A 26606-nucleotide genomic window follows, 5' to 3' on the forward strand; every position below is an offset into this window, starting at 1 on the left:
CAAGAATATAACATTAAACTAACTAATGATCCCATCTTCACTTTGCCACAATCATTGTAAAATATTGAATGTTCTCGGTTCTTTCAGTAATAATCCCAGTCATCATAATGGAGTTTAGAATATCATGAATTATACTGCCCATAGATCTGGACAGCAAGAATCTTTAACAATATACCTCCTTTCCCACAGTTCCACATGGCTATGACACTGAATTATATGGCTGGCTGTATACAAATGCAGACCAGCAACTTTTAGAAGCAAGCCTGCCTGTTGCACAGGCAGGCATTACCGTACTTTTACATTCCAGATCATCTCGAGCCTAAGTTAAACAGCAGTTGGCCTGTAAACCTGAAATAAGCCTAAGGACACGTTCACCACATTTACGGCTGTTTTCTTAAGCTTGATCTTGGACCAAACAGCACTAGACATTGCTCAGCATCCAACTGGATGAACATAGCCAATAGGATGAACATTATAGAGCAAGATATATATAGGCTGTTGTTGCAAGCAAGCTGAATGGTTAGCCATTGTGTTGAGGCAATACAATGATTTTTAGACAAGGGAGTTAAAGTACTGAGTTAAATATTATTCTGTACCCTCATAAAGTGATTTATGATCTCAGTGTATTGACCTCTGAAGGTCTCTGCAGGCTTACCAGATGCAGAGTGAAAGTAGTGAAAGTATTTGAGGTCATAAAGATCATTATGAAAAATTGTTCATTCAATTAGAATCTTTTTCATGCTTCTGCAGGCATCTGATGACACAGTGCAGAGAGTTTCAAGACCACTGTGTAGGAGCAAAGTGGATTATTCCGGTTTATTACTACATCAAGTACAAAGGGGTAAAGGAAACTAACATTGATAGTAGGTAGGCAAAATGACACCTTTTCTTATTAAAAAAATGTATTTATTATATTGGAATATAATAGTGTCAAACTTCAGTTTACATATTTTGGATATAATGGTGGTAACCAAAGACTGAAATATAAAAAAGGAGGAGCAATGACCTCATTACTCCTGAAAACTGTAAAAATTGAAGTGTCTTTGTGTAACTCAGACATTCTCTGGAAGGTGCCTTGAGTGCATGTTATCTACTGCTATTCTCTTCAACTAATTCTTGGGTCTGCATCCTTATTTTCTTTCTGATTCATAACTTAAAATCATCAATTTGAGAATTTAGGAACCATAGTGCCACCAGTAATTCAGAGTGAGGCTTGAGTTATGGCAAAGAGTCCATAAATCAGGTCTAACAAATCAAAGACAGTCTCATATATAGATGTTGAATGGGACATATACTTGAAGTTGCAAGGAAAAGATGATATTGTATTTTATGAGTAAGTAGACATTTACTCTTGTTTAGTAATAGTAGTCTGGTTTGTTTGAGGCTTTAATGATCTGAATGCTTTAGTCTCATGAATAGCATTATTTTAAAATAACACAGACAATTTGTTTGGACCAAATAGACTTGTTTTACATGGATGGGCAATAAAGCCATTCATCCCAAACTTTGAGACAGGAGTAGCTGGCATTTTTTGAAAGCACAACCAAGACAGAGCTGGCAGTTCTCTGCAATGTTTTTCTTTTTTTAATCACTGAGACAAAAATCAAACAGCAAGAAGTGGTGCCTGCTGCCAAACTTTGCCATCTCTTGTATAACCAGGCAGGAAAGAGACCAGACCATGGCTTTTGGGACAAGGTCTTGAGCTCATGCTTGGCTAGCCAGATTAAATGGGACATAAGTTGTGTTAGAAAAGCTAACCCATGTCTCTGAATCTCAAATTCTTCCTATTGTTTCTATTTTAAACTAGAAAAGGATTTCCTACACTGCAAATGTGTTGCATGTGGCTATGTTAAGCATGAGTTGAGAATCTAAATCCCATTACTGGCTATAAGGAAAGAACAATCTAATGTTAGAGAACAGAGATTATGAACATGGCAAGATCAAACTGTGCCAATGTCAAATGGTGCAAGATACATCAGCATGAATTAGAGTATAGACATGGTAGTAAGTCTTAAAAAAATTAGGCCATGAATACTTCAGGCTGGGGATATATGATCTTTGGTAGCCGCAAAGGCAATGAACATTTTTATCACTTATTCTCAGTGGGAGTGTTTGGTCTGGGTTAAGTATCGGCCTCCTCTCCCTCTGAACACAATGCTAGCCCCTTTAAACTCACCATGGCCTGCTGGCTGTGCCCCAGGTGCTGCAGTTGCTGCTGGATGTCTTGCAGGCACTCGCCTTTATCTCTAGCCTCCGTCAGCTCCTGTGGGGTCTTCCCCCCAGCCATCAGCTCCCCACCTCGCTCTCCATCCGAACCGAAGTGCCCGCCCTGATGCACAGCACAGGACAAGCATTAGTAAGCATTCATAGGCAGATTATATGGCCTTACATATATTTGGTACAGATGTTACTGAATAAAACTGAAAATCCTTTAAAAAAAAAAGAAAATCCTTAGTTTAAAAAATCTTAGTCAAATTGGAACTAATTGGTTGGGTTGCACTGAAGAACTGGTAAGTAAAGCTTGAGATCTAGATTAGCTTGACATTTTCAGCACCTACACACCCGCATTCACGCACACAACTTCCCATGAAGGTAAAATAAAGTTTAGTCTAGCCTATACCGTAGCTTCTAGCAAATCTACCTAGCCTAGCCAAGAAAACCCACCAGCACCTTCAGTTCCTGCGTTGGATAAGAAGAGCAAACATGTTTCTATTTAAACTTACCACCTTCTATAGGGAGACAGAGAGTTAGTGTTTCCGGACAAGCTGTCTCACAATCTAGTATGGTAACTGTATCGTCTCAGTCCCTACAGCGGCTTGTGAGAACAGATGAGCAGATCATCAGCGTGTCTCTAACCACCAACACCTCCTACCACAAGCACAATATCCACAAAGCCACCAGCTGCGTGGATGATCCCTCCTACCCCTCTCCCAGTCTCCTCAACCCCTACACCAGAGAATCCATGCCACCACTGACAGACTCTACAACAGCTTCTTCCTGGAGCCAGACTGCTTAACACACTGCTGCGAACACCCACCTGTAGTAATTAAAAAGTCTTTCATTCACTACTGTAAAGACTCATCCCAAGGATCGCAAACTCATCCCATCACTCACCCTAAGTGAAAATGCACCTTTCTGGCACACTTGCACTTTAAACCAGAGAATTATCTTGTGGATTGTCATGTCCTTAGAGGCAAATCTTAACCTAAGATAGGTTGGTTACTGATAGGTTGGTTACTGATGTTTTCTGTAACTCTGTTTTAATTGGCTGTGTGTTAGTTGTCATCTCTTGTTGCATAGAAAAAGCTATGATTTGACCATCATCCTATAAGACCTTCACAGTGCAACAGCATAATGATTTAAGATAAAAACACTTCCTTTAGGCAACACAATTCTACCTTTGTGACTGTTCAATAACTGCAACTGCAGTTTTTAAACACTAACAAACAAATTCTAACACTTTGAACACAATTCAACAAATTGTCCTCAGTTTCCTTAGGCTTTTATCAAGAAAGCCCTGCCATGAACTATGAACTGTGTGTTCTAAAGGTGTAATCAACCAATGAGAAAACAGTTATGCAGTTTAAATCTATACAGAGGGCTAAAATAAAAAAAAAAAGAAAAACCTAAATAAAAGTGGGCGCTTCCTCATGTGAGGTATCATTTTCCTCTCTCACATGTATTTCACTTGTTTGGATGCCACACCCTGCCCTGCCCCATATCCAGACAGTGTAGAGTTTTTTCATTTATTGTACATCCTTAAGCAGCCTCCAAATATACTTTATCATGTTACTCTTACTTGCCAGTGTGCCCAGGCCTATTACTGTCACTGTCCTTTGTGCTTAATGTTCTGAGTACTTATTATATTGCATTTAGTGTATTTCCTTATGTAATGTCCTGCAGTACTGTTGTGTTGTACCACAGACCAGAAAAGGCCACACCTAATTTCAATGTACACTAAAGTATACAGATGAATGACAAGAAAGCCCAAACTTGAATCTTGAACAAGCACTTATGCAATTAAAATTGTTGCATCTAAACACTTTCTTTGCATACTGGTTGCCTTTCACAATTCCTGTAGCTTTTCATAATTCTTGGAGTGTTAGTGCTGATTAAAAAAGTAACATATGGTACCAAATAAAAGACTGTAATTAAACAGTGAGATCATTTTGCTTATTTAGTTTGCTGTAGTGCAGTCTTACTCACTCAACTCACAAGGCCTATTTATAGGCCTTAAAACATTTCATTGTCTCATAAAGCAATTATGGAGTGCATAAATGTAAAGCCTAATCTAAAATTTACAAACATCCTACGCAGATGCTCCATAAAGTGCAACATTCGCTGCTATCAAAAAGATTTTGCAATAAGGAGTCACTGCTACTGGCAGACCATTCTTTTCCCAGGCACTCACGGAGGCTCAACAACAGCAGTATTACAAAATAGCAATGTGTTTTGTTAGAGATTGGCAGCCCATTGTCAGTGATGGCTGTTGCATTTGAATAATAAATTCAAATATCTTCAATGCTTCACCTTTATCCAGATGTCTAGTTTATATCAATTCAGAAATAAAATTATTATTAATTTTCATGTCTTATAGATGTCTTCAATCTGTAAAAAAGTTTGCAGTAGGCCATGATACATGAGAAATCTATGATCTTGACTTTCATGAAATCCAGTGCTTCCTTCATAGCCTGTGCCTCCTGCATCAATTTTACTTCTACAATTTTACTTCTATGTTGCCCAGATTTTGGGGGCACGGTATAAGCTATAGCCAGAGAGAGTGAGATGCTTGAAACTATACCCTTAGGGCTCTTTTTCTAGTCAGTGGCCAACAACAGACATTTTATTCTTAATATTCCCAATATGCATGAATGTTTTCAAACGACTGCAACAGCAAAATCAAGTCCAGACAGTACCGACACTCCAGAAAAAAATCATTGTTTTTCAATATCTTGTCTAAAATAATTAGGATTTTAAAGTACAGTCCACATATGCAAGGTTAAGGATTCAGAACATTGCAGGTTATCCAAATAATATAATCCAGTGGATTAATCGTCTAGGTTGACTGGACATATTTCCTCATTGAGCTTCTGCTCATGCAGACAATGGCAATCAACTGCAGTCACAGATAATCATTTCAAAACAAGAATTGTCTGTTAATAATAATGCTGCTGATCAACAGAATGATTGGCCAGCATTAGAATTGCAATGCAGCATGGATTCCAGCGCCCTGTTACTTAAACTTAGCCCTTAAATCCAAACCAGCCCACAAGTTTGTAATCACTGAGCAATTAATTAAACTGACTGGCCATTGGTATTGTCACAATTGATCCACAGGTTAAGGTCCTGATGAAAAACTGCAGGACCCAGCCCTCAAGGAACGAGGCTCAAGTTGCTATTTTTTAGATGGTGACCACCTGATATTTGAGTCAGGGGAAGAAGGATTTCTTGACATCATCATTTCTATTTTGATGTGGGCCCCATATACTGTCTGCTCCGCCATAGTCAGCATCCAGGCCTCTGTTGATGCAATACTGCAGCAGATTCAATCAAAACATGAAAACTATGGATGAGAACCTAGGTCATTTTAAAAACTGCCATTCACCTCAGCCAATTTATTGTACTTTCTACTTCAATATTACTCACTTTTATGAGTACTGAGTGATCAGGATGTGCAGGCCTGGGTTAGATTTGTGGCAGAGTTCTTGGGGATAAAGTGGATTAACAAGATTTGATACTTACAACAGCATCTGCAAGATGGAATTACATTGCACGGTGGCCTGTGAAGGAATGTCATGCTGCCAAGTTCAGGAAGTTTGCTAGGGGTTCCTTGTTAGCCTAGTTTGGCTGACCAACTTTAGGCATGGCCACCTACGACCAGGCTTTTGTGGTGTAGTTCCCTGCTACACTGATAATCAATGAGATTTGTGCTGCATGGTATTGAGAATAATGTCTGATGGCTGAGTCTGAACAAAACTCTTACAACAAGCAAGTATATACACTGCCTGGCCAAAGAAAAGGTCACCACCTGGATTTAACTAAGCAAATAGGTAAGAGTCTCCCATTGGATCATTACTGCATGGGTGATTATGTTTCAGCTGGCAACAAGTTATTTAACCCTAACTGATGCCGTGAGTAGCTTCTCATTTGTTAAACAACCATGTCGAAAGACATCCTGTGTTAATCTGTTTCAGAAGGGTCAAATCATTGGCATGTATCAAGCAGAGAAAATATCTAAGGAGATTGCTGAAACTACTAAAATCGGGTTAAGAACTGACCAACACATTATTAAAAAGTGGAAGGACAGTGGGGAAACATCATCTTCGAGGAAGGAATGTGGTGGGAAAAAAATCTTAAATGATCATGATCGGCAATCACTTAAACTTGTGGTGAAATCAAATCACAGAAAAACAAGAGTAGAACTCAGGGATATGTTTAATAGTGAAAGTAAGAGCATTTCCATACGCACAATTCAAAGGGAACTCAAGGGATTGGGACTAAACAGCTGTGTAGCCTTAAGAAAGCCACTTGTCAGTGAGGCTAACTGGCAAAAACGGCTTCAATTTGCTAGGGAGCATAAAGATTGGACTCTGAAGCAATGGAAGAAGGTCATGTGGTCTGATGAGTCCAGATTTACCCTGTTCCAGAGTGATGGGTGCATCGGAGTAAGAAGAGAGGCGGCTGAAGTGATGCACCCATCATGCCTAGTGCCTACCGTACAAGCCTGTGGGGGAAGTGCTATGATCTGGGGTTGCTGCAGTTGGTCAGGTCTAGGTTCAGCAATGTATATGTGCCCAAAGAATGAGGTCAGCTGACTACTTGAATATACTGAACGACCAGGTTATTTCATCAATAGATTTTTTCTTCGCTGATGGCACAGGCATATTCCAAGATGACAATGCCAGGATTCATCGGGCTTAAATTGTGAAAGAGTGGTTCAAGGAGCATGAGACATCATTTTCAAACATGGATTGGCCACCACAGAATCCAGACATGAACCCCCTTGAGAATCTTTGGGATGTGCTGGAGAAGACTTTGCGTAGTAGTCCAAATCTCCCATCATCAATACAAGATCTTAGGGAAAAATTAATGCAACTCTGGATAGAAATAAATGTTGTGACATTGCAGAAGCTTGTGGAAATGAGCCACGGCGAATGCATGCCATAATCAAAGCTAAAGGCAGTCCAACCAAATATTAGAGTGTGTAACCTTTTTTGGCCAGGCAGTGCATGTTAGGATTTTTTTAAGTAGCTCTTTTGAACATGAAGTTGCTAATATTGCAATATATAACAAATAATATTTCGTACAGTCCTAGATGAGATGAAGAAAATAGTTCACAATTTTGGATAATTCTCCAGATCTAATTCTGCTAACAGCAAGAGCCAACACATAAATAGGGTGGAGATGAGTCTTGAGCAGTGTTCCTCCTGGAATGCCGCAGTGTTTGATTTACCTGACTGTGTCATGAAATCCAGCATTGGTTATGTCTTTCCCAGCTGGGAGGCAACCCTCTTCTCCTTTTGTGGTGAACTCTATCACACATAGACTACTTGGCTCTAGAAAAATCTCTAACTCCAGATTCTGCGGGAAACAGCTATAAATTGCACAGTGGTGTTGTTACAATATCAAATTAGGGTGTTTTATAACTGTAGTGTGAATACTATAAAATTATTTTAGATAAAATGCAGCTTAACTGAGCTCTAACTGAGAGGTAGAATTCACTGGTCACATATTTTGCATATTTTTGAACCTTTTATATAGAACATTTAAAAAAAATCCAAATAGTTAATTTTACTCTAAAATCAATTTATTTAAAAAATCTATACAGGGCATAAAAACTATAAAGCCACAGATATTCTATATAGTTATGCATGTATACACATATAGAAGATGATGATGTTAATTACAAGAAGACCTGAAGTACTGAAAACTCTGAAAGTACTGCCTAATTGGCTGTTGAGGCATTTCAATGACACTTGACTATGACTTTAAGAAAAGTCAATCATTGGGGATGGGTTATGACATTAAGCTAAATGTATTGAACTGGCTGGGTTATATTTGCAACTGTTTATCATAGTGAAATAATTCTTCTGTAAATTATGTCACTTGGCAATCACATCACAAGGTTCTTTAATGTGCACACTATTGCTGGATGGTTTCATGTTTCTGTAGGACTACCAGCAAAAAGCTGTCTTCAGGAAACTTTTTGCAGTCCTAGTTTTTCCTGTTATGCCAACCCAGATTGTTTGTTTCTGTCAAGAACTGGCAATGTTTGCTTTTTGTGAGCACTGGCAACTGCAGCTACCACAGCTGGATGCTTTTGTAACAGTTCTGAATTGTGCACTGACAGCCATTCAAAACAAAAACCTCTTTAAAGACACAGATGAATTTATTTTTCTCTCAAACAGTTCAATTAATAAGATATGGTGGACCCTGAACTTGAAAATATGTCTGTGTTTATCTCCGGTCTGGAAACTTTGTCATCTTTATATTGCTAATTTCAACAAGTGATGAAGTCCTCTGATACACAAATAACTGGTAGAAACCATTGACCTCTACAGCAATGAACACTCAAGTAGTCCCAAAGCACATTCCTTGAGTAGTCTCTCCTGTGCGCCCTCACAGCCAGGAAATGTAACATGAGCCCTGGAAGTTGGCCTGGCTCTAACGAAAATACAGGCAGCATGAGTCACATAGTCTGCCCATCAGGGCTAGGCTCCAGTGCCTGCCACGTGGAAAGAGGATCACAGCCAAAGCTCTTCCATGTACAGCACTACCATAGGGCATATTAAAACTATGAGGTTCATTTTCTCATATTAAAACTCTGAGCAAAGCTGTAGCACAGCAGCAAAATCCAGTGTACATCATCCCTTATAGGAAGCCATCATTGCTGCCAATTTTAAAGCTGTATATCCGATAAACCTTAACACAGAAGTTTGCTGCAACCACACTGAAGGACTAACACCAGCACTGGAGAAACTAATTAAAAGAATTAACAGTCATCCGACTAACTGGTTGACAAATCAGCCATAAAGCTTCTATCTATTGCAGTGGTTGCAAAATGCACTGACTGACACAGGCCTGAGTTTTATACAGGTTTAACTGAGAAAGACACCAGAGCATATTTGGCAAAATTGTGCAAAAAAGTGGTTTGTTTTTTTTCCACCGCACATTTATTGAATATGGGAATGAAATGTTCATTTCAACCTTTCAGTTTACCTTTTAAGGCAGTGAAAATATTTCACCTAGTATATCTGTTCAAAATGTTTTTGACTGTGAATAACTGTTAAAGCATCACTGCAAGTTATTACTAAGCAAACTCTGTGATGTGTTGCTGGATTGTGAGATATTATATTATATTATATTATATATAAACAAACATCCTTCTAATGATCTACTGTTGTCTCAACATATAAACTTTTCCTAGTGAGCATGAAAGTTCAAATTTTACATGCATGAATGCCACATCATTCTGGCTGAATCATTCACAGATGATGCTTTGATTCCCACACATTCCTGAAGTATTAGAAGATAAACTTGTGGGTCATCTGGACATTGTAGCGTGACTTTTGGGGAGTAGGGTGGTCTGGATAAATGTGGTGTTTTTGACAGACCAAAACTGTACGGCTGCACAAAAATCACGACACAAAGAAAAAAAGCACAAAAGCTCAATGTGAAATAAATGTACTTTTAAACCTCCTTTTAAATGAAGAGGCATAAGAATAGCAGCTGATATAACTTTGTCTGTTGAAACACCATGTCTCCTGAAAATGATTCTAACTTTATCATTTGCAGCATTGGCCAGTGTTATAGCATGTGGCATGGCTCCGACGAAAAAAAAAAGAAAACAGAATAAAGACAACCAGTACATAAAATAATAATTTACTGTGTGAAACCACTCTGAAAACTGGAGTTATAAAGCTGAAAAAACTTTCTCTTTTTTTATGGCTCCGGTAAGTCGGGTTGGGAAGCAAACTGAAATGGAATGACAAAAGAGGAATGGCATTAGAACAACAGGGAGCTTTAAGCCAAGCTGAAAAACTCTTAGAACTAGAAATCTCAGAGTGATGTCTTCTCATCTCAGAATAAAGCAACTGCATTAATATTTTAAGTATCAAAAAACATTTCTTCAGTATTTACTAAAAGCATCTGTTCCTCGGCTAACATGCTCATTCTACATTCTACATAGATTCCCTGAAATCTATACAACTGCCACCAATGTCATCAACCATAAAATGTGACCTACATTTTCATCTGGGAACAATCTCTGGTGGTGACGTTACATTTTTTGTACTGATGAAACACACTATTGAACACAGGGACTGCAACTGAACTGTGTGTACAGCCAAGCAGATCAGCCAAGATCATCTATCAAGGCACACGGTCAAAAGGGGATGAAGGATGTGGTAATTTCCTATGTCAACATTAGGAGCTAAAGATGTAGGCCATCTATATTCTTTCCCCCTTGTGTAATTAATGACAACAACAACAACAACAACAATCAGACACAAAAACAAAAATGAAAAAGAAAAAACACACTCAAAGACAAAGTGCAGTGTCTTGTCACAACCAACAAAGCCTTTAAATCTTTTTATACCACAAAATAGATAAGAAAAGTCACCTAAAAAAATTGAAATTTTATGGAGGGAAAAAGTACAGATTTTTACACTGAAATCTACAACTGGAGAAACTAGCCCAGTTTAATTATTTTTGAATGACTGCAACAGGTCATCATGAAATGTAACTAATAGCAAGCTGCCAGATATGGAGAGTGCCTTGATGAAAGTGAATCAATCAAGCTCTCTAGATGTTGTAAGCAAAACTATACAGGTAAAATGGAACTTGTTACATATCTTAATTTTTATTCAGTTCAACAAAGTTTATATAAGGTCTAACTACATAAGACACAACACAGCAGCATCAGCAGAAAATTGAACACTATTTTTGTAACATAATTTCATATATATCATAGCTAAGGGTGAAAAGGGTAAATCCTGCACTTGAACAGCCACTGAATCTTATGTTGAATTTACTGTGTGTTTGCTTTTGAATTTTACTACACCTTTGATCATAACACCATTCAGATTTGCAGCACATATAACATTAAAACACAGATACTTTTTTTTTTTTTTTTTTTACAAAGTGAGCCTATAAATTAAAATCAGCATTCTCTCCACAAAGTATTCTATTCCACTGAACATGAACTTTGGAAAATTGACTTTCAGCCCAGTTAAACTGTTTTGTCTGAAGTCCGAGAAACCATAGCTGAGCTCCTTTCCAGAGGAATGGAAACATGGCTCAGGCCTTCCACGTGTGCCTAACAACATATGGAAGGGTTAGGTTCTGACAGAAAACCCAAGAAGATTAGCAAGTGTTTCAAATGTTCCATTGCTGACGGGCCTGAAATTAATCTAGCTAGCCCTTCCAAAAGCAGTTCTGTGACAGCCTCTGGAAGTGCTCTAAAATGACAGAATAGCCCAGCAAGGCTCTTCTGGCTGGTGAAAGAGACAGCTCTTATCTGCCAGTTGGTAAAATGGTGAAATGTGGAACTCAGGGTTCTGTGGGGCACAAGGCCAGTATGCAGTGGGCATAGCAATGTGGAGGTGAGCGATCCCACAGATGAGTGTAGGAGCTGCATTATCCCAGTGGTTTTAATCAAACATCTATGCTGAGGCATAACAGTCTGAGGCATAACAATCAAAAAAGCACATTATAAAGGTGTCTGAACACATTATGAAGGAGTCTGAGCATTTCTTGAACTCATCATTACTTTGCACATTTTTGTATTATAGTCATACTTTTCAATTGCACTTTTAAAATGTGGAAATATATACTATCTCAAAATTATAAAAAGTGTAAATTGTCAGTCTGAATGAATAATGGCAAGTCAGGTGAGAAATCAGTACATGGCACTGGGCAACCTTTTTGCCAAAATTATTGGGAGAGAAAAATATGTGTCTTGCTGTTATAACTTTGACTAAGCCCTTGTGCAAACAAAAGAATGTGCTTTTCTTCCATTGATTTTTAGACATATGGGAACATATCTTCTGCAGATACAGGGAAATGGTGTTTGCTGGGCAGATATAGGAAGCACTAACTGTGCAGACAGTATGGAAGTAGGGCTTGTCTTAAAGCCCTGACTCCCTCTCCACACCTGTTTCTGACAAAGCAACATACAAATGGTTCTACAGCACATTGACATCACTGACCATAACCACTCAACATTGTGTGCTTAACCTGCTGCAGAGAAAGGCCACTGATGAGAGCCTCAGGGACAAAACACACATTCACATTCACTTATGATTCCTCCCCTCTAATTATGCAGCAAATTACTGAATGCTACAGTCCCAGAGGCTGAGGTCACAGGCCTTACCTCACTCCAAAATGGGAAATCAGCAAGAGAAAGACTGAATCAGTCCCCAAGACAGATCTCAAAATTTCATCCCAACAAAGAGTCAAAGCCAGGAATGAGTCATTTGGCTCACCCCAACTTTCAGCTACCACATGCGGTTATGATTAGGGCTCAGAATATGATGGTGCAGTAATCAGAGAGATACCTGTGTCTACAACTACATGACAACTACATGATAGAGATATTATATTTTATATGATTGTAGTGATCATATAGCATGTTTTTGGGAGAAAAATCTCAAGTACACCTTCAATCATGACCACTTTTTTTCAAACTTTAGGCCTTTATATAGACCAGGGGATGTCGAGAACGAGGGTTCACAAAAGGCAAATTCCACAATAGCTGGGTTGACATGAAATGTCAATGAAATGAGTCTGATTGAAAATTTTGGGTTAACTGCTTACATGGAATGTGACCCAATATGGTCTGGTGCTTGCATGCAACAATGCATTTAATCAGAACATCCATGTAATATGCGCACACAGAGCTAGACAGAACTGAATGATGATATATACTGTAAGTGTAGGTAGTGCACCAAATGATGCCTAATCTGCCATAAAACCCAAAGAAGAAGATAGGAGGATGCAAACTTGTCAACACAGGCTCTAATATTAATAATAAGGTTGAGTTATTTAAGGATTTGAGTTAAAAACAAGCCCTTCACTGAGGTCCAGTTGAGCCTGAAAGCCAATTTGAGAACCATATATCACCGTATATCAAGACAGAAGGACAGGCAGATGGGAGGTAATTGGAGCAAGTCATTTACATGGGTTCCATTTTTATTTTGACTGGTTTATGAACATTTTAAAGTACCCCTCTGTAATCGATTGAAAATCGATTGAGGCATTTATATGGAGCATTTTTCTTTGACTTGGGCTTTGAAGCCAATTATAATTGCCACATTAGGTCCCGTGTAAATCCAGCTAATATCTTCACAATATTTTTCAAGGATTAGGCTCTATTATGTAAACACAATGGATTTTATTTACACCTAAAATCATAGTGCAGATGTGCTTTCCACTGTTGCCGGCGCCATGCTTTCTCAGGAAGATGAACTTTCAATCATCTGCTATGCTTCTTGAAGCATGTTTGGCCGAATCCAAAGCCCACCATGTGGATCTGATTTTGGATCCTGACACTTCATAGTGTCACAGGGTGTAGAAGTCATTAGCTCATGCTTGACACAATGCACTGCTAAATATGTATTCACTTATTTCAGATTCATCCACTGTGCTGCAGCTCTGTCTTATGTGACTCAAAAGGAACACATTTACGCATAAAAGCAAAAAAGTGCCCGATTTGTACTGAAGACAATATTGCACTACACTTACTTTCAAAAGGAAAACATTTCAGTATCAGTATCAGTAACAACCCCTTGTAGTGTTTCTGTGCTGACCAAGTGAAAAAAATGACAAGTGAAAAAAAATGAAATGCAAAGCAATACTTAAACACATGTACAGCACCACCCACTTAGTGTGCTGCTCATACATTTGTAGCCATGATGTCAGAGGAGCACCCAGTATCGTTACACAAAGAGCCACTGTGTGTGGCTGTAACCCAGCAACACACTTTGGAGGAAGTGAGTGATACATCTCTGTTCTCCTTAGGGTGGGACCAAAACCAGATAAAGGGTTTACAGTACAAGGCAAACAGATGCCAAGCTCCCTTCTGAGATTTTGGGAGCCATGAACTCAGGGCTAAGGGCCCAGGGCTAAGATCTATGATGGTTCCCAGTGCACTTTAGTGCAGCTGAGGTCGACACCATTTTGTGCATGTTTGATGGGGTCTCAGAGAGGCTGAAGCCCCTGAAAGCCACAGGCAACTGCATGTAGGAGCATGACACCCACCTGAGAGGAGCTGTGGGCAGCATAGGGGCTTTGCACAAACAGAAAGTCCTCAACAGGAAGCAGGAGCTGCAGCCTGGCATCGATCTGAAACAACTGGTTGAGCTGGGCCTCGTCCGGCTGATAGCCTTCGCCAGGCTGCAAGGAAGAGAGGAGAACAGAGTCAAGGGTCACAAGGACTGCTGCCTAAAGGACAGTTCTAAAGGACTATTGAAGCATATAACAAAAAGAACTCATAATGAACTTATTATTTGTAGATTCCAAAAGTAATTCCAGACTCCGTTCACCTTGCCGGAATTTAATAAACCCATAATCTTATATCTGATTATCAGGTGTAAATATCTGGACAGGATTGGCATATTCATTTAGATAATTTAGCTGACATTTTGACTATGGGAAAACAATGCTGATCAGTGCCACCATTAAAGTGCTGTCACCAGAGCAAATTATTACTAAAAATGAGAATACAGTATGGAACCAACATTTTGATGAGTACCTAAAATGAAACAGTAACTGGATAATATGGTCAAAATGAGCATCTGCTTACCTGGATATATATCCCTACTGCTTAAACAAAGGCACAACGGTTTATTTGCACCTGGCATTTGCATCGGGCATGCAAACAAGATCCTTATTTCTCTACTTCACTCGTCGGTCCAAAAGGTTCTGAGTTAAAAGCATATTTCTCACTACAAACCTTCCCTTGTCAGTTTCCAAATGAGCACATCTCCCACCAGACCATTAGTCCATGGGGCAGTACAGTGCATGGTAAGGTCAGTGGCACTGTGAAGCTGATGTAATGGCTGTAATATTGCACATAGTAGGCTGGAGAGTCACTGTTGGTTTCTTACTCTGCTCTCAGTGAGTGGCCATATCAAAAATATCGGAAATCTTCAAGATTGAGATTCTCAGTAGTTATTGCAGCTACTGTGATAGTTCTGGAAAGGATAATAGAACTTATCTGAAATGAAGCAAAGCACTTCAAGGATTAAACTGATCAGTGTTGACAACTGTTGTAATCTGATTAAAAAATCACAACATAAGGAGACAAGGAAGTAAAGTGAAGCCAAGAAAATGCAGCACAGCCTTAGCATTCTGATTAGTCTTATTAGTCAATAGTGATTCAAATCCGTTCCCTTTATCTGTAAACACAAGAATTAACGGCGTTCAGAGCTACTGAAAGTGGGTTACAAAAATACATAAAATGTTGATTTATCTTTATATTTATAACAAATGTGACATTCCATTGAGATTAAATTATACTCTTCATTGGAATATCACTCTAATCATCTTTGGGGACTGTTTGTTCCTGTTTGCCTGTTTTCCATGGTGACACAGGGACTAAGGTTAGTTTCCTCTCATCCCCCTCCCTCGTGCTCCAGCTCTTTCTACCTCCGATATGCCATCCCGATCGTCCTTGTTTTATCTCAGACTCAGGCTAATTCTTTTTTTGAAAAATGCTTTTCTTCATTTGTCATATTCTGTTTATTTGTCTTTGTCATGTAAGGTGTTGGCAAAGGATAGGCAATTTTCTCATTTATAGTGGTTGTTGATCTGCCATTGCTTTTGCAAAGTTCTTGAAGCCACTCGTTTATTGCTCTTGACCACGTAACAACATGCGCGTGCACAACATGCGCATGATTGCCACTCCGCCAGACATTCCTCCTGACTCTGATCGGGTGCTCTGATTCAGGCACAGTGGATTCTTGCAAATGCCATTAGGAGTCAGAAGAACCTGATTTTTTTCACAGATTATCTCTCTCTTGTACTCCTGTCAGGATAGTGACAGTTTTTTAGTGAAAGTTATTGTGAAAGTTATTAGTGAAAATTATTTTATACAGGTTACCTTCTGCTGCTTTAACTCTAGCCAGGTCCCAGGGCTAAGATGTGTGCCAAATTCAAGTTCCTTGGAACATAGAGGGGTTAATGGCTATTGTAGAAGATATAACAGACGAATAAGATTGCTTTTTTTCCTGGCAATCCACAAACAGCAAATATTACCTTCTTATGAGAAGGACAAGTTATGTTTAGCTATCACTCACAAATATGTGTTAGCATACGAAAAACTGCAATTCAATAAAGTACTGATGCAAAACTCATACAAAAAAAGCATACAAAAGATCTTTAATCTAAAACTACCAAAAACCCTCCCACAACTTCAGTCTGCAGTCTCAGAAGAGTAAGAGGATAGTGTAGCCCAGGTAAAAGGCACACTTTAACAGCTCCAGGGAACAGTTCTGAGCCTAAGAGTAATAAAATGCAGAAGACAAAAACAGCAGGCATATGCATTTGATTATGAGGTCATATCAGAGTTTGCCAAGGCCCTTCTGCATCACGTTGCCCACACGTCATGTCACCACAATGAGCCAAAATAATATCCACAGTGGGTATCACAACAGGGGCTTGCTATAACAGGAAGTTTTTCAGTGTCGCCCTTCGGGAAGCCGACAAGCATCTACATACCTCTGTTTGCTCGCCAAGTGTAATTGTAGACGAGTGGAATGTAATGGGAAGAAAGGATGGGAAGAAGTATACCGTGCACACATCCTTTCTCTGTAGCCAGATCATTTGGCAGCAGCTTGAGGATGGAGAGAAGTTGGATAGCAAAGCAAAACCAAATACGGTGCTACTTAGCATGTATCAGAATGGTGGCCAAACTTTCACTAGTATATATACACAAACACAGTCTGCTTGCCCATAACATTAAAACCAACTGTCTAATACTGTGTATGTCTCCTTCGTACTGCTGCCAAAACAGGTATCTGGTAGCAAAAAAATAGCAGTAGATCTTTTAAGTCCTGTAAATTGCAAGGTAGGGCCTCCATGGATCGAACTTGTTTTTATAGCACATCAATCCACGTAAGATCTGGGGAATCTGGACGCCAAGTAAACAGCTTGAATTCTTTTTCATATTCCTCAAACCATTCATGAACAATTTTTTCAGTGTGGCAGTGTGCATTATCCTGGTGAAAGAGGCCACTGCCATTAGAGAATACTGTTTTCATGAAGGGGTGTACTTGGTTTGTAACAATGTTTAAATAGGTGGTATATCACAAAGCAAGTTCCACGTGAATGCCAGGACCCAAGTTTTCCCTGCATTACACTGCCCAGAGAATCACACTGGCTCTGCCGGCTTGCCTTGCTTTGCCATTACACTGGTTCTGGCCAGCTTGCATTCTTCCCATAGTACATTCCCATCTATTCCCCAAGTAAGTGACATACATGCCGTCGACATGATGTAAAACAAACCATGATTCATCAGACCAGGCACCTACTTCCATTATTCCATGCTCCAGTTCTGATGCTCATGTGCCCATTGTAGGCACTTCCAGCAGTGGGTGGGGCCAACACTGGTCTGCGATTATGCGACAATACGTAGCAAGTTGCTGCGTACGCACTGTGTGTTGTGACACCTTTCTGTTGTAGCCAAGAATTACCTTTATCAGCAATATAAAGGTTGGATTGGAACAGATGGGCTAGCCTTTGCTTCGAACACATCAGTGAGCCTTATGCAGCCATGACCACATCAATGGTTCACTGGTTGTCCTTACAATATATATACTGTCTCAAAATAATTATATAAAAATGTAAAATTCAGTGAATTCAGTTTGAACCAAACTCAGTTTGTTTACTATAAACTCAAAGTACATGGACAACTGACTTGTGTCATAAATAAGCATTTACATAATCTTTTTTTTCTTTTTATATTGCTTTGGTTATTTAGAATGTGAAGCCTAACCAACCAAACCAACCAAACCAATATACTGTGTAAACACTCTAGGATACTTTGCATCCATGAACTTTGCTATAGGGCTTGATATCATAAAAAAATTATGACTACTTTCTCTTATTCATCTTTACTTTATGATAAATGATCAAGCAGGGCAACGGGACTTTACATGACTGATAGAATGTTACTTGCAGTTCACCTCCCAGTCAATACTGTGACAGTGCCTGAGAAACAATGGAGAATTATCCTGCCCAACACTATAAATATGTTCACAACGTGTGTGTGTGTGTGTGTGTACCTTAGGTTTGGCTGATGGATCATCATAAGACTCATCATTGAGGATCTCCTCAAGGCGCTCTTTCTCCTTATGTGTCATCATCAGGCCTCCTGCTCCACCAGCAAGCTGCCTCATTTACACACAAACATCAACTTCAATATGGACAGGCTAAGGGACTGTGGCACACATCAACGCCTCAACTCTGCTCTCAAGTGCTTGATACATGACTCCAAATGCGAAGCCAAAATTTGTCCTCTGTCTTCGCAGTAGTCTGACATTTGACACCTTCACAGCACAAACTCATTAGCAGGTGAATTAATGTACCAAAGAGTACAGTGTTGGCACAGCTTGGTTTGGATACAGCCCAGCTTTCATAATTACATTATGATTTCAGAATTATTTTGAATTCTGTTAAAAGTGGAAACTTGATTAGTCAACCATGGAGCCCTCAAAAAGGCATGATAATGACATACCTCAATGTTTTTCTTGACAAAATCCTGTCTGTGTTTGGTCTTTTGCACCTGTCTGCTGTCTGTCTGCTTGCCTCGCCTCATCTCCTGATCCTCTTCAAGAAAGCCTGAGGACTCAGTGTGCTCTCTGACCCCTGCACAGGGTCACAAGCAAACAGACTCAACTAGTAAACAGTGCAGACAGTTAGAAATGCAGAGCAGTGAGCCTTGACATTGATGAATGAATTTTTAAGACTTGGTGGTCTAAGCTTTGGGTGGTTTCATCCTTCTTCTTTTTTCTCTTGTTGTTGTTGTTGTTGTTGTTGTTGTTGTTGTTGTTGTCTTTATTACAAGACTGGATTCATTTATAGGGCATAACACAAAAAATGGAAACCCGTGAAAAGACATACAAGTGGGAATACAAGCCGGTTCTGAGTATTAACTTTAGCCTTCCACCGAAAGGTGAACAAACCCTGTTTGTCCATTGACCTTTAAACTTATACGTGGACACAAAAATTGCCACCAAGTACCACGATTTTAATTTTATGTTTTTATTTTTAGATTACATTATCAATTAATTTAAAATGTTATTTTTATTTATCATCTATTTATAATCATCTATTTATAATAATTCATTTCAGGAGGACTTTTGGAACTTTTAAATTTTACTTTTATATATTTTAGTTAGTAATCAGAGTAGTGAACTGAGACTGGAAGCAAGACAGGATACATCATCTATCAGATTTCTTAAGCAGGCCTGCCAGTGCTTTTCCATTCTTCTAAAAAATATACCAGTATTGAAAAGCACATATCTATTCAGTACAGAAAAATAAAAAACTAAATTTCATCACTGTATACTGTTTCAGTTTGTGTAATGGATTTTTTATTTACTTTTTAATTTTGTTTATTATTTTTTTCAGGTGTGGGGTGGTTCATGTTATTGTAGTTTACTAACAATCCACTCACAAAATAAACCTACAAATATCCATGTCACCCATAACAGTCCTTGGAAATTATTATTTGTGAGTCCAGGATGCCCTCTAGCGCACAAAGAGAAAAACTGAATCAGGTCACCAAAGCATGCAATGAACAATGCTTCCTGTAGGAGCAACATTGTTGAAAAGTAGAGTACAAACAATCCTTGCCTTCATTCCAAACTCTGAAGTTCAGGCCACTGCTTTCATCTGGAACTTGGGTGCCAAATACAGGAACAAAGCCCTCTTCTTCACTGCTACTCTTGGCTACAGTTAATGAAGTTAATTTTAACAGTTTTATTTTTAACAAGTTAATAAATATTCCTTCTGATAGAATTTTTTCATTAAAAAACAGTTTTCATAGAAAAAACAAAGCAAATGGAGCAAACTGGAGTGTTAATTATGGGTGCCTAATACTGAAATTCTACATCTACTGCTGTTATGGCGACCATCAATATGATAGACATATCCAAAAACGTGATTGTCCTCACAGACTGCCCATTAATATTATGCTTAAACAACATTCATACAAAAAGCAGGTGCCATCACATATGAACTGAAAGACGAAATATTACTTTTGAATTCATTGAGTGAACATGATCAAATATTATGCATTACTAAGTAAAGCAAATGTATGTGATCCCTCTTTCCTCTCGTGTGACTTACAGGTTCTGGTGGTTAGCTCCAAATACAGCCAGTTGTTTTCTGCATCACTGCTGCACTCTGAAGAGCTTCTGGGTCTGAGATTCTACAAAGTATGAGCACACACAGACTCTGCTGTACAGTGAAAAGTATGGTACTTCCACATGACTGAACATTTCATGTCATTCACCTACCAATTATGATTTGACAGTGTCTGATATACAGTGGAAAAAAATATTATAATATTATGCCTAATATTTACATTACATAGTTACAATATTTCCAATAATGTTTACATTGTGTTTTTGTGTGTGTGTGTGTGTGTGTGTGTGTGTGTGTGTGTGTGTGTGTGTATACCTTAGGTTTGGCTGATGGATCATCATAAGACTCGTTTTCCAGGTCTTTGATAAGCTCCTCCAAGCGCTCTTTTTCCTCATGTATCATCATCATCAGGCCCCCTGCTCTGCCAACAAGCTGCCTCATTTACACACAAATATCACCTTCAATGTGGACAGACTGAGGAACTATGGCAAACACCAATGCCTCAGCTCTGCTCTCAAGTGCTTGATATATGACTCGGAATCAGAAGCCAAAAATTGTTCTCATAGCCTTCGCAGTAGTCTGATTTTTGACGCCATCAAAGCACAAACTCATTAGCAGATGAATTAATGCACCAGAGTACAGTGTAAGCACATTTGGGTTTGGATACAGTTCAGCTTTCATAATTACATTATGATTTCAGAATGATTTTGAATCCTGTTAAAAGTGGAAAAAGAGCCGAATTTGATTAGTCAACCATGGGGCCCTCAAAAAGGCATGATAATGACATACCTCAATGTTTTTCTTGACAAAATCCTGTCTGTATTTGGTATTTTGCATCATGGTCTGGCTACTGTCTGTCTGCTTGCCTCGCCTCATCTCCTGAGCCTCTTCAAGAAAGTCTGAGGACTCAGTGTGCTCTCTGACCTCTATGCATGGTCACAAAGTACACAGACAGTTGGAAATGCAGAGCAGTGAGCCTTGACACTGAGGCATAACATTTTTTAAGACTTGGTGGTACAAAGTTCAGGTAGTTTTATTATTATTATTATTATTATTATTATTATTATTATAGGATTGGCTTCAGATATATGGTATAACCACAAAAAACTGTGGAAAGACATACAATAAGTGGGTTCTGAGAGTACTAAATTTAGCTTTCACCCAAAAAGGGCTGGAAGCAACTAACTGTCACTGTCAAGTAACTCTTTCCTCCAAGACCCCTCCCTGTGCTCGAGTGATGTGTGTGTATGTGTCTCCATCACTACGCCCCTACCTTGTTAATTGTTCATGTGTCACGCCTGTCCATTGTTATCGTACCTGTTAGTGTGTATTTAAAGCCATTGGGTTGTTGTTCATTGTCAGTGTTTGACCCTGTGTATCATACACTTCACTGTTGTTGACTATGCTTGTGCTACATGATTGTGCTTTAATGTTTATTGTGTTTCATCTGCTAGTGTAGTGTGTTTTAGTTTCATTATCTTTTTCGTGTTAATAAACATCTGTATCGATTTATCAACGGCTCGTCTCTGCATCCTGCCCCGCCTCCCATCGTTACAGTAACATACAAGATACATTTTTTTAAATCACCTTTTATTATTTGATTACTTTTAAAAAAAAAATTTTGATTACTTTTAATATTTGATTACTTTTAACATTTTTTTTTTTGCTTTTTTTCTTAGGGTGGTTCATGTTATTGTAGTTTACTAATAACCCAGTCACAAAATAAAACTACAAATATCCATCTCACCTTTTGAAATGATTAGTTGTGAGGCTAAGATGCCCTCTAGTGCACAAATAGAAAAACTGAATCACGTCACCAAAGCATGCACTGAGCAATACTTCCTGTAAGAGCAACATTGTTGAAAAGTAGAGTCCAAACAATCCTTGCCTTTATTCCCAACTCTGAAGTCCAGGGCACTGTTTTCATTTGAAATTTGGGTGCCAAATACAGGAAGAAAGTCATCGTCGTCACTGCTACCCTCGGCTAGAGTTAATGAAGTTATTTTTAACACATTAATAAATGTTCCTTCTGATATAATTTTTCATAGAAAAACAGAGCAAAGGAAGCAAACTAGAATGTTAATTATGGCTGTTTAATACTGAAATTCTAAATATACTGCTGTTATGGCTACCATCAATATGAAAGGCAAAATCCACTAAACCTGATTATACTCACAGACTGTCCATTAATATTATGTTTAAAACTGTCTATTAATATTAACGCTTATCATGGAAATACCAGATACTGGCACATATGAACTGAAAGATGAAAACATAATTTTGAATTCATAAAGCACACCTGACCAAATGCATTGTATGACCAAGCATGACTTACAGGTGCTGGCGGTTAGCTCCAAGAACATCTGGGTATTTTTTGCCTCATCGCTGCACTCTTTGGAGCTTCTGGGTTCGAGATTCTGCAAAGTAGATCAGGACTAACACATCACAGATGCCACTGACCAGTAAGCTGAATGCACACAGGACTCTGCACATATGCGGATGCACATGTCATTGCACCTTCAGTTCCTGCCAGAGCTTTTGATGAAGTTCCCTCCTTTGCTTCGTCATCTCTTTTTCCTGGGAGATTCTGACAGCAAGGATTGTGTCAAGTCTTTTCATTTCCTCGATGGCTTTTTGCAAGTCCAGATCTTCATTCTCTTCATCAGATGAATCTGCAAAACAAAACCCTCCACATTTCTTATATGGAAATTAGCATTTAAAGGCTGTCTTCTGATTTTCAAACAATATCCACTTCATGAACTGCAAATATAGTCCAAAGGAAGCTAAAATCATCTAGTAAATTACTAAAAATGAGCTTTGGAGAGGATTTGTAAATCATCGTGTGAGGCTTCACACAATCATTTACATTGCTAAGTATGCAAATGAGAGTGTGAAGCATGACGTTTTTTTGTCATTTTGGCTATGTATGCCACCATGTTACAACTCAAAAGAAATAATTACTACAAGGTTAAAGCCGATTACTGAGTTAGAGCTTCAAAAAAAATATTAAGGATCCTTTTTGATCCTGTGTATTTCCAAGAAACCTGCATGCTCCAGCTGTACACCATTGCTCACTTGTGCAAGTTTGAACCAAACTGCAAATAAACAACTGCAGTAAAATCCCCGTTGTGACCAGCATTCACCTACCTTGGTCAAGGAGCATATTTTCTGTTTGGCCGCCCTGTCCCAGATGAGCCTAGTATAGAGATAAATAAAAACTTATCAGAGTTTTCAGAAAGAGGGCTTAAATTGGTTTCAGAAGAAGGACAGATCTACCTGTGTTTCAGTGACATAGGAGCTGAGTACCTCTAGGGACCCAATTCTATGCTGGTTTACCCTCCCCACCTCAGCGAGGGACACGGTAGACTCGCGACTCCCAGCTCGAGAACGCTCTTTGGAGACTGGACGAGAGATGTAATCAAAACTGCCCTTTGTAATATCCATCCAATTTATGCACAAACATTAAGGATAAACATGAATCGCAAAGAAAAACAACCTTAGGCTAGTACATAGCTATCGTTATATGGAATGTTTCTAATCTAAATTATTTAACCTAGCTAACTATCTTAGCTAGGTTTGTTCTTGTTTACAATCCAAGACATGGTATCCAATGGCGACAAACTTGGCTAGAAACATGGAGCATGTTCCGGTCTGTATAAACGGGGAGCTGAGTTCCCCCCTCCCTCTGGCAAACATGTCAGTGACACGCGTAGCAAGTTTCACACATGTGGAAACAAAATCGGAAATGCCAGTTTAGTCTTAAATTGATCGTAGCATCTTAACCTAGCTATACACTTAGTATACACCAATCAATTTTGTTTAATTGATATACCCTCATATACTATCCTTTGTACATATTTAATCAGCTACCTAACAATAATGATATATTAACTGTTACTGCTACACTGGCACATAAAGCTGATACCAACAACTAAAGATAGCTAGCTTGCAGTTATCAGCTAATTATCAACTAACTGACCCATGTTAGCTTTAGCTTGTGTTAGCTTGCTAACAAATCAGTTAAACATCCCATGTCCTCTTCTTCCCCATCCCCCCATAGAACTATCTCTCATGACTGTTATATAAACTGAATTGTAAATACTTTTATAGGATCTTAAACTGTTGCAGTTTTGCAGTGTTTCTATTTATATGGGAATAAGGATATGAGGGTAGGTTCCTGCAAATTCTGATTTGTGTATATTAACTTTCACAATTATTATAATTAAATGTATTGTTAGCAGTCTAATGTATTAACTTTTGAGTGAACTGTCTTTATTTATCTTTATCTATGTAGCCTATCAATACAAAAGGAATATGTAAATACACCATGAAAAAATTATCAGCAGTTTTAGTAGTTCTGTTACAAAATACACAGGTAACACTCATATCTTAACAAGCTAGCATCTCTGTAGTATTTCATACAACAGCTGATCTCATTATAGAGTAGCTATATACTTATAGGGGAGGCTTTATATAGAACACTAGTCCTTTTTTTCCCAGCTGACCATTTCACAGTAATTGCAGGGAACATTTTCTGAATTAGAACATGTCTTATAAAATGGTTATTGCTTCTCTTGTCACTTGTTTAGTCCATGACATAGTTCTGCAGTAAGCATTTCCTTTCAAAACCACTATCAAATATTAGCTCTGGCTTCCTGTAGCTTCCACCTTAGATGTCTGCACTTATATTTCGGTTGTATTAATAGCCTAAATAGATGTAATGCAGATGTGGTGCATGTTGCGGAAGTGATGGTCCAAGGAGTCAGAATAGGCCACATTGTCATCAAGGTAAATGACGGATTTACCTAGGTACACTTGAAAGACCTCATTCATGAACACCTGCAACACGAAAGGTGCCGTGGCTAGGAAGATTTGTCCAACAAAAAAGTCTGTAGGATCATTCCCAAGAAAATCTGAAGCTGTTATAGTACTTAGTGAAGTATGGAGTATTTCAGTTTAGTTAATACATTTGCAAAACATTCTCAGAAAATGTTTCTTCTTATCTTGCAAGTCTTGTATGTAGATTGATGAGAAAATAGTTGAATCTAATTTAGATTAGCTTGAAATATACCAAAATGTGGGAAACTTGAAAATTTCTGTATGTACTGTGGGTAGACTATGCAGCATTGTCTGCTTCTGGCCATAAATACTTCAGCTTAGGCAAAAATATTTTACATGTGATAGAATTATATCTTGACCATGCATACTGGTTTTACTAAAAATAATCAAAAGGTCACTAGTAATGCAATTTGCAATTTAATGCCCATTACCAAGACTTTTTAAAGTTTAATCTTTCATAAAGTCATGCATTAAGACATGTTCTGATGTCAACGATTCAAAGTAAATTGATGGTTCATTGTTTTCCATTCACCTGTATGTCCTGCCACCTGTGAGTCCTTATATGGTCATGTTTCTTCAGGGAGTGGTCTATATATCTCCCCAATCCATAGAGACACCCTCTTACTAATCAAGTCATGTCCGTTTTCACATGTTCATCATTCCCTTCTGCTCAATAGCCTTGGTCTCTTCTTCTGTATACTCTATGAAATCTATAGTTTACCCAACTCAGTTAGTCTTCTCTTCTTTGTGAAGTCCAATAATTTATCCTACTTTGAGTGTCATGAAGTGCAGTAAGAACTTCATCACATTTCTGTTAGTATGACTGGAGGCCTGGTTAACACATTGACAACACATGCAACACACTATGAAGCAGAGACAGATTTGCATGGTCACAGTAGTTTTTTGGGAAATTAATTTGCATTACCATGTAAAGTCATGCACATTTACAGCTGACCGGTGGTATATCTATATCTATATATTTGCACTTATAAAAGTCAAGTTGCCATGGTAGTTTGAAGTTTTTTAAATTAACATTGCTGATTTTTTTATACTGCATGTCAAAATGAGATGATTCCCAATTCTGATTTTATTTTTTTGCCTTTCAAAGACGTTTTAATGTAAATCACACTAGTAAGAGAAACAGTGACTTGTAAGAGAAAACTAGTAAGAGGAATGGCTATAATACATTCATAAAACATTAATAAGTATGATGCTGAACCAGATTTTCAGATATTATGAATGTAGCATTACTTTATCAAGCTCTGAAGTATAGCAAGGAGTTTGCAGTAATTTTATGACTAATCAAAGAGGTCTGAGAGACATCATATATGGGATGTAGGATATTATTATTACATTTTAAATTCATGCATATTTTCTTTGAAAGTTTGCATGTACAA

The 26606-nt window shown here is 38.4% G+C and overlaps 1 protein-coding gene across 2 annotated transcripts in view; it reads right to left on the reverse strand.

The window, feature by feature from the left end:
- fsip1 (fibrous sheath interacting protein 1) overlaps positions 1 to 23990 on the reverse strand; it is a 29949-nt gene extending 5959 nt beyond the window's left edge. Inside the window, exons 1-13 of one of the 2 annotated variants that reach the window (XM_027000197.2) lie at positions 23677 to 23990; positions 23518 to 23566; positions 22888 to 23042; positions 22706 to 22787; positions 22259 to 22354; positions 21160 to 21296; positions 20686 to 20802; positions 20353 to 20434; positions 19858 to 19953; positions 18737 to 18867; positions 18285 to 18389; positions 14260 to 14394; positions 2177 to 2329 (exon numbers count right to left, since the gene is read on the reverse strand). In XM_027000197.2, coding sequence (XP_026855998.2) covers positions 2177 to 2329; positions 14260 to 14394; positions 18285 to 18389; positions 18737 to 18867; positions 19858 to 19953; positions 20353 to 20434; positions 20686 to 20802; positions 21160 to 21296; positions 22259 to 22354; positions 22706 to 22787; positions 22888 to 23042; positions 23518 to 23566; positions 23677 to 23814 — 1476 coding nt within the window. In that variant the 5' untranslated portion in view covers positions 23815 to 23990. Of the gene's footprint in view, positions 1 to 2176; positions 2330 to 14259; positions 14395 to 18284; positions 18390 to 18736; positions 18868 to 19857; positions 19954 to 20352; positions 20435 to 20685; positions 20803 to 21159; positions 21297 to 22258; positions 22355 to 22705; positions 22788 to 22887; positions 23043 to 23517; positions 23567 to 23646 lie in introns of both variants that reach the window. The other variant, XM_027000195.2, reaches the window with a different exon arrangement.
- Positions 23991 to 26606: the final 2616 nt, after the last annotated feature.

Source organism: Electrophorus electricus, chromosome 13, assembly GCF_013358815.1.
Source record: "Electrophorus electricus isolate fEleEle1 chromosome 13, fEleEle1.pri, whole genome shotgun sequence".
Classification (NCBI taxonomy): Eukaryota; Metazoa; Chordata; class Actinopteri; order Gymnotiformes; family Gymnotidae; genus Electrophorus; species Electrophorus electricus.